The 12292-nt window shown below is 44.5% G+C and overlaps 1 protein-coding gene across 5 annotated transcripts in view; it reads left to right on the plus strand.

Moving 5' to 3' along the window:
- Nucleotides 1-12292, plus strand: part of KIF16B (kinesin family member 16B) — a 306272-nt gene that overhangs the window by 42666 nt on the left and 251314 nt on the right. For all 5 annotated transcript variants that reach the window (XM_070381955.1, XM_070381956.1, XM_070381958.1 and 2 more), the window contains exons 3-4: nt 328-441; nt 11687-11803. In XM_070381955.1, the coding sequence (XP_070238056.1) occupies nt 328-441; nt 11687-11803 (231 nt within the window). The remainder of the gene's footprint in view (nt 1-327; nt 442-11686; nt 11804-12292) is intronic.

Below are 12292 nucleotides of genomic sequence, written 5' to 3' on the forward strand. Positions count from 1 at the left end.
GGCCAGAATGTCAGGCTCTTATAAGGTAATCATGATAAAAAGTCCAGAAAAGTTAGCCTTGGGTCGTATTGTAGAGAACCTGAATGAGAGGCTGGGAGGAGTTCATGTTTGCTTTCTGTTCCTTCATTGAGAAGGTGGTCAGGAGGAATTAAATGGATTTGAGTCAGGGTATAAATAATGCACATTGGTGATTGTTGTGAGCTTTTTACACAATTGTTTTTTTTTTTTTTCTTTGAATTGGGTGGATTACTTGTCAGCTAACAGTATTCTTTACATTATTATGGTTTTTCTAGTTGCACTGTTATTATCACAATCTTCTCTCTCTAGATACCAGAAGGAGGGACTGGGGACTCAGGAAGAGAACGGACCAAGACCTTCACCTACGACTTTTCTTTTTATTCTGCTGATACAGAAAGTCCAGATTATGTTTCTCAAGAAATGGTATGATGTTTTCAAAAATCTCTATTTTGGTTTATTTTCATGTTGAGAAAAACATGCCTACCCTCAAACTCTTTAAAACATCTTGCTATTTTTTTTTTTTTCTGAAAATCATTTATATAAAATTAGTCTTTGCTAACTTAGCTTTTTGGTTGTTACATAGCATGATTTCTCTTAGGCCTGAGATAAATTCCATCCCCAAAAGGTGGAGTTTTTTTTTCCTTTTCCAAGCATGATCGTAATTTTTGTTTCAAAACTTGGCAGTGACTACAGTTTTAAAGGAGCTTTGCAAATAAAGCATTTTGAGAGGGACGTTTATAGACTTACTTTATTTTACTGTGCTTTGCTTTATTATACTTTGTAGATACTCTTTTTTATAAATTGAAGGTTGTGGCAACCTCATGTCAAGTGAGTTTGTGTCATTTTTCCAACAGCATTTGCTCAGTCGGTATCTCTGTGTCACGTTTTGGTACTTCTCGCAATATTTCAAACTTTTTCCATTATTATATTTGACCAGTGATCTGTCATATTACTTTTGCAACAAGATAATGACTTGTTGAAGGCTCAGATGATGGTTAGTATTTTCTAGTAAGAAAATATTTTTTAATTAAAGTATGTATATTATTTTTTTTAGACATTATGCTACTACACACTTAGTAGACTACTACAATACAATATAAACATAATTTTTATTTGCGCAGGGAACCAAAACATTTGTGAGCCTTGGTTTATTCCAGTTGTTGCTTTGTTGCGGTGATCTGAACTGGATCACAGTGTCTTTGAGGTCTTCCTGTGTGTACTGCTAAGCCTGGCAGATTACTCATTTGACCTTGAGTCCTACCCAGATGCAGAGCTTTAGGATGTAGACTTCAAACCCAAGTCACATTTCCCCTTCTTGGGTGCACCATTGTAGGTTCCAGAAAGAAGGATTCTAGAAAGAAAGATCGTTTTGCCCAGAATCTTTCTGGAAGATAGAATGAAGATGGGGTTTGTCCAGGAAACCTGTGCTGTGGACTTCTGTGATCTGAAATGTATACCTGACATTGGCAGGGAACAGACCCGAAGGCCCTCCAGGGGACCATCACGTGATGACATGTCACGTGACCAGAAGGACTAGTGGGTTTCCTTGGGTGGGACAAGCAGGCATTAGAGCATAGCGGGGTTCTGGGGAAGCGCAGTGTTGTGGGAGAAACTGGTTGCATCTCTGGGCTTCTTCCTGGCTTGCTAACAGCTTCTTTCGAGATGTAGCTTCAGTTCTCCAGGTGTTAAACTGAGGGTATTAAGGGTGGTGCAAATGTGATTGCTGTTTTGGACCGTGAATTTTAAATCATGGTAACGAGGCTCAAACACATTTTTATTAATCAAAATAAGAACCATTACAATCAACACATTTTTGCCAACAAGAAATAAGTTTGTTTATTCCTGTAGCTTAAAAATCTGTGGCTCAGGATTCAACAAACTCTTGGGAAAGCATTTTCTGCCTCCTGCTGGTTGTGGATGCATTTTCCCTGCAAAAAAGTCATTGAGATGCTCAAAGAAGTGGTAGAAAGTTGGTGAGAAGTCAGGTGAATGTGGCAGATGAGGCAGAGCTTTGTAGAATAATTGTTTAACTTTTGAAGTGTTGGTTATGTGACATGTGGTCAGGCGTTGTCGTGGAAAAGAATTGGGCCTGTTCTGTTGACCAATGTCGAATGCAGGCATTGCAGTTTTCAGTTCATCTCATCTTTTTGCTGAGCATACTTCTCAGTTGTAATGGTTTTGCTGGGATTCAGAAAGCTGTAGTGGATCAGATTGGCAGCAGACCACTGAACAGTGACCATGGCCTTTTTTTGGTGCGAGTTTGGCTTTGGGAAGTACTTTGGAGCTTCACGGTCCAACCACTGAGCTGGTTGTTGTATAAAATCCACTTTTCGTTGCACGTCCCAATCTAATTGAGAAATAGTTCATTGTTGCATAGAATAAGAGGAGACGATACTTCAGAACAACGATTTTTTTTTAGATTTGTGGTCAGCTCATGAGGCACCCACTTACTGAGCTTTTTCACCTTTCCAAGTTGCTTCAAATGCTGAACGACCATAGAATGGTTGACGCTGAATTCTTTGGCAACTTCTTGTGTAGTTGTAAGAGGATCAGCTTTGATGATGGCTCTCAATTGTCATTGTCAGCTTCCAATGGCTGGCCATTGCACTTCTCATCTTCAAGGCACTCCTTTGCAGAACTTCTTGAACCACCACTGCACTGAACATCCATTAGCAGTTCCTGGGCCAAATGTGTTACTCATGTTGTGAGTTGTCTCTGGTCCTTTCAACCCATTTTGAACTTGAGTAAGGAAATCACTCGAATTTGCTTTTTGTCTAACATCATTTCCATAGTCCAAAATAAATATAAAATATACAGCAAGTAATCACTAGCAAAAGCATAAAGCGAGAAATGTGCATTAAAATGATGTATAACATCACCACATTTATTTAAGAACGTGTTCCAGCCAACCTAATAGAATTCCCAACCTGGCCGTCCTACCCATGTGGTAGCATCTTGAAATGGTATCATCATCTAGTTTCTTGTCAGCTGGTGTGTCCACGTGCTGGAATCTCAGCATTGCCTGAGGAAGTGTTAGAAATGCAAAATTTCAGGGACTATTCCCACTGAACCAGACTGCATTTTTAGAAGAACCCCAGATGACATGCATACTCCTAATCTGAGAAATGTAGTTGGTTTAGAAATGTTTGGTGGAGACGGCTTTCTGAGGCGATGTAAGTGCTGGGTTAGAGTTAAGATGGGCTGTGAACTTGGAGAAGTTGTTCCAAGGAAGAGCCTGGAGGGATTGGATCTGGAAGATGTTGATTCACCATCAGGGAAACATAGACAGGATGATGGCAGAAGGAGTAGAAGGAGTGGAGGCTGTGAGCGGACGGGAGGCGCCTGGCATGCGGGAGGGGCAGGGAGAGGCAGCGGGGACTGGTGTTGCTGGCATGTGCCCCGGACTCAGAAACGCTGCTGGGTGTGCTGGGTGCTCGTGGCCGCTGCCTGTTTAAGCCCCCCAGGAACCAAACGAGGTCAACGTAGCTCAAATTTTCTTGTCAGAGAGACTCAGGGTAAATAACTCAGTGGATTAGATCAAGTCCGTAGATCTAATCCACTGAATTGAAAGAAAGTGAAGTCGCTCAGTCGTGTCCAACTCTTTGCTACCCTGTGGACTGTAACCTACCAGGATCCTCTGTCCATGGGATTCTCCAGGCAAGAATACTGGAGTGGGTTGCCATTTCCTTCTCCAGGGGATCTTCCCAACCCAGGGCTTGAACCCAGGTCGCCCGTGTTGCGGGCAGACGCTTTACCGTCTGAGCCATGAGGGAAGCCAAACTGGGCAGCGTAGAAATCCTAGGGCTGCTGTACAGGGCAGAGGAGATGCCAGTGGAAGGCCTTAAGGGTATAGGAGAAAGGGTCGGTGTGTTCTCAGTGACAGGTGGACAGGGCTGCCCAGTTGAGTGAGTAAATGGGCCAGCGAGAGAATGAAGATAACTTTGGTCCTGAGATTAGTGGACTTATCAATGTTGGTAGCTAGGAGTGTGGCGAAGAACAGAATGTTACAGCTAGTGGAATCCAGACTTGGGCTTTCGTGTAGGAGTGGGGATGAGGTGACCCGTGTGAGACAGTTTAAGGGGAAAGCTGGTTTCTTCCCCCTCCTTAGAGCGTCTTCACCAGAGGATGAAGGAAGTACCACGAAGCCTTTCCTCCTGACTTACCTGGCTTTCCCCGCATGGAACCTGGGTTTGAGGCCCCTAGGGACAGGGGCTGTGCTGAGGGAAAGCCCAGGCGTGGGAGTGGCGGCGTGGACAGCAGGGCCTGGCCCCCTGGAGGTGCTCAGCATGCGTTTGCTAACCAAGAAGCCTCGTCTGTGGTTGGTGGTCCAATTATGGGAACAGGTGACAGTTCCTGGATTCAGGGAGAGTTAAGGTCAGGGAAGCAGAAACAGGAGGCAAAAATACCTGTCCAGAGTTAAAAATAGTGAGAATATGAAGAGTTCTCAACTCAGGAGCACACTTCCCAGCTTCCGGTCTGAGATTCAGATGTTTGGGTTCCTTGACTCTGAACAGTCTCAGGTTATTTATACGCACTTCAAAACTGATAAAAACCTTTGAGATACGTGAGTGAATGCTGCTTTCTGGTAGAACCACATGTTAATAGAACCAGCAGAGATACAGGAAAATACCTATGTTTTGCATTTTTTCCCCCAGTTTTACTGAGAAGTAATTGACATACATCACCATGTAAGTTTAAGGTATACAGCATGGTGGTTTGCTTTATATATCTTGTGAAATGATGACCACAGTAGGTTCAGCTGACATCCGTCTTCTCATATAGATACAAGGAAAAGAAAAAGAAAAAAATTCTCCTTGTGATGACAACTCTTAAGATCTGCTCTCTTAACAACTTTACTGTATACTGTGCGGCAGTGTTAACGGTAGTCATCACTGTTTTATATTTCATCCTTAGTATTTATTTCACTGCACTGGTCATAACAAACACCCTCTTCCAACAACACAAGAGAAGACTCTATACATGGACATTACCAGATGGTCAACACCGAAATCAGATTGATTATATTCTTTGCAGCCATAGGTGGAGAAGCTCTATACAGTCAGCAAAAACAAGACCAGGAGCTGACTGTGGCTCAGACCATGAACTCCTTATTGCCAAATTCAGACTTAAATTCAAGAAAGTAGGGAAAACCACTAGACCATTCAGGTATGAACTAAATCAAATCCCTTATGATTATACAGTGGAGAAGGCGATGGCACCCCACTCCAGTACTCTTGCCTGGAAAATCCCATGGACAGAGGAGCCTGGTGGGCTGCAGTCCATGGGGTCGCTAAGAGTAGGACACGACTGAGCGACTTCACTTTCACTTTTCACTTTCATCCATTTGAGAAGGTAGTGGCAACCCACTCCAGTGTTCTTGCCTGGAGAATCCCAGGGACAGGGGAGCGGCTGCCGTCTATGGGGTCGCACAGAGTCGGACACGACTGAAGTGACTTAGCAGCAGCAGCAGCAGATCTGATTGATAGAGTGCCTGATGAACTATGGAATGAGGTTCGTGACGTTGTACAGGAGACAGGGATCAAGACCATCCCCATGGAAAACAAATGCAAAAAAGCAAAATGGCTGCCTGGGAAGGCCTTACAAATAGCTGTGAAAAGAAGAGAAGCGAAAAGCAAAGGAGAAAAGGAAAGATATAAACATCTGAATGCAGAGTTCCAAAGAATAGCAAGAAGAGATAAGAAAGCCTTCTTCAGCAATCAATGCAAAGAAATAGAGGCAAACAACAGAATGGGAAAGACTAGAGATCTCTTCAAGAAAATCCGAGATACCAAAGGAACATTTCATGCAAAGATGGGCTCGATAAAGGACAGAAATGGTATGGACCTAACAGAAACAGAAGATATTAAGAAGAGATGGCAAGAATACACAGAAGAACTGTACAAAAAAGATCTTCACGACCCAGATAATCACAATGGTGTGATCACTGACCTAGAGCCAGACATTCTGGAATGTGAAGTCAAGTGGGCCTTAGAAAGCATCACTACGAACAAAGCTAGTGGAGGTGATAGAATTCCAGTTGAGCTCTTTCAAATCCTGAAAGAGGATACTGTGAAAGTGCTGCACTCAATATGCCAGCAAATTTGGAAAACTCAGCAGTGGCCACAGCACTGGAAAAGGTCAGTTTTCATTTAATCCCAAAGAAAGGCAATGCCAAAGAATGCTCAAACAATGCCAAGGCAATGCCAAAGAATGCCACACAATTGCACTCATCTCACACGCTAGTAAAGTAATGCTCAAAATTCTCCAAGCCAGGCTTCAGCAATATGTGAACCGTGAACTTCCTGATGTTCAAGCTGGTTTTAGAAAAGGCAGAGGAACCAGAGATCAAATTGCCAACATCCGCTGGATCATGGAAAAAGCAAGAGAGTTCCAGAAAAAATCTATTTCTGCATTATTGACTATGCCAAAGCCTTTGACTGTGTGGATCACAAGAAACTGTGGAAAATTCTGAAAGAGATGGGAATACCAGACCACCTGATCTACCTCTTGAGAAATTTGTATGCAGGTCAGGAAGCAACAGTTAGAACTGGACATGGAACAACAGACTGGTTCCAAATAGGAAAAGGAGTACGTCAAGGCTGTATATTGTCACCCTGTTTATTTAACTTCTATGCAGAGTACATCATGAGAAACAATGGACTGGAAGAAATACAAGCTGAATCAAGATTGCCAGGAGAAATATCAATAACCTCAGATATGCAGATAACACCACCCTTATGGCAGAAAGTGAAGAGGAACTCAAAAGCCTCTTGATGAAAGTGAAAGTGGAGAGTGAAAAAGTTGGCTTAAAGCTCAACATTCAGAAAACGAAGATCATGGCATCCAGTCCCATCACTTCATGGGAAATAGATGGGGAAACAGTGGAAACAGTGTCAGACTTTATTTTTCTGGGCTCCAAAAATCACTGCAGATGGTGACTGCAGCCATGAAATTAAAAGACGCTTACTCCTTGGAAGGAAAGTTATGACCAACCTGGATAGCATATTCAAAAGCAGAGACATTACTTTGCCAACAAAGGTTCGTCTAGTCAAGGCTATGGTTTTTCCTTTGGTCATGTATGGATGTGAGAGTTGGACTGTGAGGAATGCTGAGCGCCGAAGAATTGATGCTTTTGAACTGTGGTGTTGGAGAAGACTCTTGAGAGTCCCTTGGACTGCAAGGAGATCCAACCAGTCCATTCTGAAGGAGATCAGCCCTGGGATTTCTTTGGAAGGAATGATACTAAAGCTGAAACTCCAGTACTTTGGCCATCTCATGCAAAGAGTTGACTCATTGGAAAAGACTCTGATGGTGGGAGGGATTGGGGGCAAGAGGAGAAGGGGACGACAGAGGATGAGATGGCTGGATGGCATCACTGACTCGATGGACGTGAGTCTGGGTGAACTCCGGGAGTTGGTGATGGACAGGGAGGCCTGGCGTGCTGTGATTCATGGGGTCGCAAAGAGTCGGACACGACTGAGCGACTGATCTGATCTGATTTATTTCTCTAATAACTGCAGGGTTGTACCTCTTGTCCAACTTCTTCCAGTTCTCTCTCTCCCTACTTCCCACCTTTGTAATCACAAATCTGATCTCTTTTTCTATAAGTTTGGCATTTTGGGGAAAACACCCATTTTCTACTCTGTTCAAAAGGCAATCTCCCTCACCTCTGATTTTATTAGCTGGTATTGTGTGGGCTCATGTTTTCACGCTGGCAGATCCTGCCCAGGAGCTGAGCTGACAGGTCACACGCCGGCTGTAAAGAGGGGAAGATCACAAGCTTAGTGTGCGTGAAGTCACCCTTTGTCTTTTTCTTCTCTTTAAAAATGATTAAAATGTAATGGCACCTTGAGACAGTATATCATGCCCGTTACTGTAGTACAAGTCAAGTTTCCCATGATCTTAAACAAATTCCAAATAAGATGACAGTTAATATTTCTTCCTTCCAAATTAATTTTAAATTTAGAAAAAAAAAATCAGTGAGCAGTTAAAAGTCCATGCTCATCTTGATTAAAGACCATTTAAGTAAGTTCTGATTTTTTTTTTTTTTTTTTTTTTTAATTTTATTTTATTTTTAAACTTACAATATTGTATTAGTTTTGCCAAATATCGAAATGAATCCACCACAGGTATACCCGCGTTCCCCATCCTGAACCCTCCTCCCTCCTCCCTCCCCTACCCTCCCTCTGGGTCGTCCCAGTGCACCAGCCCCAAGCATCCAGTACCGTGCATCGAACCTGGACTGGCGACTCGTTTCATACATGATATTATACATGTTTCAATGCTATTCTCCCAAATCTCCCCACCCTCTCCCTCTCCCACAGAGTCCATAAGATTGATCTATACATCGGTGTGTCTTTTTTGTGTCGTACACAGGGTTATTGTTACCATCTTTCTAAATTCCATATATATGTGTTAGTATACTGTATTGGTGTTTTTCTTTCTGGCTTACTTCGCTCTGTATAATAGGTTCCAGTTTTATCCATCTCATTAGAACTGATTCAAATGTATTCTTTTTAATGGCTGAGTAATACTCCATTGTGTATATGTACCACAGCTTTCTTATCGATTCATCTGCTGATGGGCATCTAGGTTGCTTCCATGTCCTGGCTATTATAAACAGTGCTGCGATGAACATTGGGGTACACGTGTCTCTTTCCCTTCTGGTTTCCTCAGTGTGTATGCCCAGTAGTGGGATTGCTGGATCATAAGGCAGTTCTCTTTCCAGTTTTTTAAGGAATCTCCACACTGTTCTCCATAGTGGCTGTACTAGTTTGCATTCCCACCAACAGTGTAAGAGGGTTCCCTTTTCTCCACACCCTCTCCAGCATTTATTGCTTGTAGACTTTTGGATCGCAGCCATTCTGACTGGTGTGAAATGGTACCTCATAGTGGTTTTGATTTGCATTTCTCTGATAATGAGTGATGTTGAGCATCTTTTCATGTGTTTGTTAGCCATCTGTATGTCTTCTTTGGAGAAATGTCTATTTAGTTCTTTGGCCCATTTTTTGATTGGGTCATTTATTTTTCTGGAGTTGAGCTGTATTAGCAAGGTGATTTTCTTAATGGTTCTTCCAACTCCAAAGGGAGGCTCTGCTCTCAGGCTTGCCTGTTCCTTGATTCGACCCCAGAGAAACTTGAGACCTAAAATCTCCCCCTTGATAGCTGGAAGGAGAGTCTTTTGTTTGCAAGTGCCCCCTGTGGGCAGTTGCCCTCCAGCGAGGACCTGCAGTGCCTCCCTTTGCTCTGGAATCGGCTTTAAGCCTCTCAGCAAGCGTGGTCTCCAGGTCCCTGGCCAGGAGGGCAGCCCATCAGCCCATCCAGCGGCCCCTCCTTCCCCACCTCAGTTGGTCGACAAGTCCTTGGTGGGAGCTGCCACGGGGAGCCTGTTTCCCTGCTAGGGGCCCTGAGGTGTGGGCACTGCCCTGCTGATTCTCTGGGTTCCCAGCCGACTTGAAGCTGAGACCGAGCCCGACCTGCATCTCAGCCCCTCGGGGCCTGCGTTTTTCTGTACCAGTTACAGGGTCCTCTCCACCAGCCCCTGCCCTACCCCCAGGCCCCGAGTCAGGTGGAATACCAGCTGAGTAGATTTCTAGAGAATAAATGAAGAGTAAAGTGGCGGGTATGGATTTTAACCCAAGGGAAGAATTCCATCTTGAAAACTTTGGGGTTTGTTTTTTATTATTGTTATTATTTTGGCCACAGCCTGCGGCATGTGGAATCTGAGTTCCCTGCCCAGGAATGGAATTCAGGCCCCCTTCAGGGGAAGCGTGGAGTCTTAGCCACTGGACCACCAGGGAAGTCCCTGGGGTTTGGTTTAAATATGGCATTTTCCGTGACTTTGTTTTAGCCCCAGACAAAAGTATGAGAGATTGTTTCTTTATTCTTTGGGAAGCTTTTGGAAGGTTGTTCTTCCTCTCCACTGGCATCCTGTGACGTGTTAAAAATCATAATCTGTCATTTGGTTTTTTGTCTGATCAGGAAGAATTAAATATTTACAGTTTTCTTCCTATTCTATATGCGGTGGTGAAAACCAGCCTCTCAGATGGTTAGTCTGGAGCCCAAAGTCCCTGTGGGATTCCTGGTTCTGCTTCACGGAAGTGTGTGTGTGTGTGGATGTGTGTGGAGGGGGTGAAGGAAGGCCTTCAGCGTGGGCTCGGGCCTCCAGGCCGATGCTGAGCTGCGCGCGGCCCGGGCTGGGGGTGGCTGTGGTTCCCAGCCCTGCGGCTGCTGCGGGCCCGCTGCCTCGCCTCTCCCTGGGACAGAGGACCTGGTGGCACGGCTTGCCCCAAGGGTGGGTCACGAATACAGTTGAAGGTTGAGTTAGTCATCTGACTGTGAGAAAAAGATCAGAAGATGTCAGCTCCTAAAGCGGAAGTGGATGAAACTTAAGTCAGAGTGAAGGAGGGTAATGGGAGGTCCTCCGTGGAGACGGCCTGGTTGAAGGGGTAGGCTGTACACCTCTGACTGAGGAGACGAAGCTTGAACAGGAGGGCAGGCCGATGGGCCGGAGGCGTCCTGGCTGACAGCCCGTGTAGGTGGCGGGACGCTTACCGGGAGGGGGAGCAGGCGGCCGGTGGTCATCAGGCCGTCTGGGGTGGGGTCTGCCCGGAGGGCCCAGGCCCCTCGGGAAGGCGGTGTTTCTAGAGTCGGTTCGCGCAGCGTCGCTCCCGGAGAGTCCGCTGTCCTGCTGGGCTGATGTGGATCCTGCCCCGGCCTGTGTGCATCCCACACCTCTTGCTGCTCTGAGAGCCTGATTGCACCCCCGCTCCCTGCCGTCTCCTCAGCTGCTGATGCGACTTGTTTTTGAAGGAGGGAGGTGTTCTTTGTGCCCTTGGTGTCCTGGTCTGAGAGGCCAGGAGGCGACCTGAAAGGCAGGTGGGGGTTAGAAAGCTTCGGCTGGTCCCCTCCCTCGCTGGGGTAAGGAGGATGACCCGGCATCTCGGGTTGCTTCGTTCGCATTGATCACGTAGGTCACGCATTTGTCCTTCGCTCCCTTCCATTCCCGAGTGTCCCACTGCGGTTGTGGGGTACACTGGACGTGGACTCAGGGCTGTGAGCACCATCACAGGCCCCACAAAGCTCATCTTGCTTCGAAAATATCCAAAGAGGGAAGATCGACTGGACTCTGACTTGGTGGAGCCCAGCATCCCAGCCTCACCCGCACCCACCTGTCACTCAGCTCGTGAGAGCCTCTGGAGACTGATGAATAGCCGTATCCTTAAAATGATGGCGTTGATTTGGCATGGTTTGAGCCATAACTTCTGGCTGCTGTGACTTTCAGGTTTTGAATATTTAGTTTATGGAAGCTCTGGTATAGAATGAATCACTTTATGTGTTTATTTACTTTTGAGATGGTAAGTCACCATGCTTTAAAATTGTCTCTGCTTCTGTACATGATTGTCACTTCGCCTTGTTTGCCTTTTTATGTTTTAGGAATCTTTTGTTAACTTAAGTGGGAAAAAGGATGAGATTGCTTTTTGCTTTGTTAAGAAGTTTCTTTTTGATTAAAAACTGGAGTACACGTATTCTGTTGTTAACAGCTCTTCAGTGATTTCTTCACATGGTATAATCCTATGAATGTAGTATTCAAGAATGCTGTCAGCACTGAAGGGGCTTCTATTAAAATCCATGGTTAATTATATCTTTTTTGTTTTTTTGCTTCCAGGTTTTCAAAACCCTTGGCACAGATGTCGTGAAGTCTGCGTTCGAAGGTTATAATGCTTGTGTCTTTGCGTACGGGCAGACCGGATCAGGAAAGTCATACACTATGATGGGAGACTCTGTACGTGGCTTACACTGTGTGGGAAGCAAATTTCTCATTTTCTCTTTGGACTGATGAGAATGTCCCTTTTGTCTACGTGGTTGGTACTAAACATGCTTTTCGTGTTCTCATCATTCTTTAGTAGTAAGATAAAACTCAGTAATAAGTGGGATGAAATTTCCTCTGAGAGATTTTAAAATTAGAAACAGTTTTAAGTTTATAAGCATGAATAATGGATGGGAGTCTCAGTTCCTTTTCTGTTTTTAAAGGCTTTATAATCTTATAAAAAAAAAAGTGTGCTGGGCCCGCAAGTAATTTATTCTTCTTTTCTGCCAACCCAACAGTTTGAATAAAATTACTGAATTCTGTTCTTTTTAAAATTATTCAAAACACTTTTGCCCAAGAAAAATGTAAAAAAAAAGAATCTCCTTGGTGGAAAGGTACTGCATAAATCCAGTGAATACATGAAAAATGTAAGAATTACATGGGTTATATAGAGTCTACACAGTT

This window comes from Bos mutus, chromosome 13 (genome assembly GCF_027580195.1).
Source record: "Bos mutus isolate GX-2022 chromosome 13, NWIPB_WYAK_1.1, whole genome shotgun sequence".
Lineage (NCBI taxonomy): Eukaryota > Metazoa > Chordata > Mammalia > Artiodactyla > Bovidae > Bos > Bos mutus.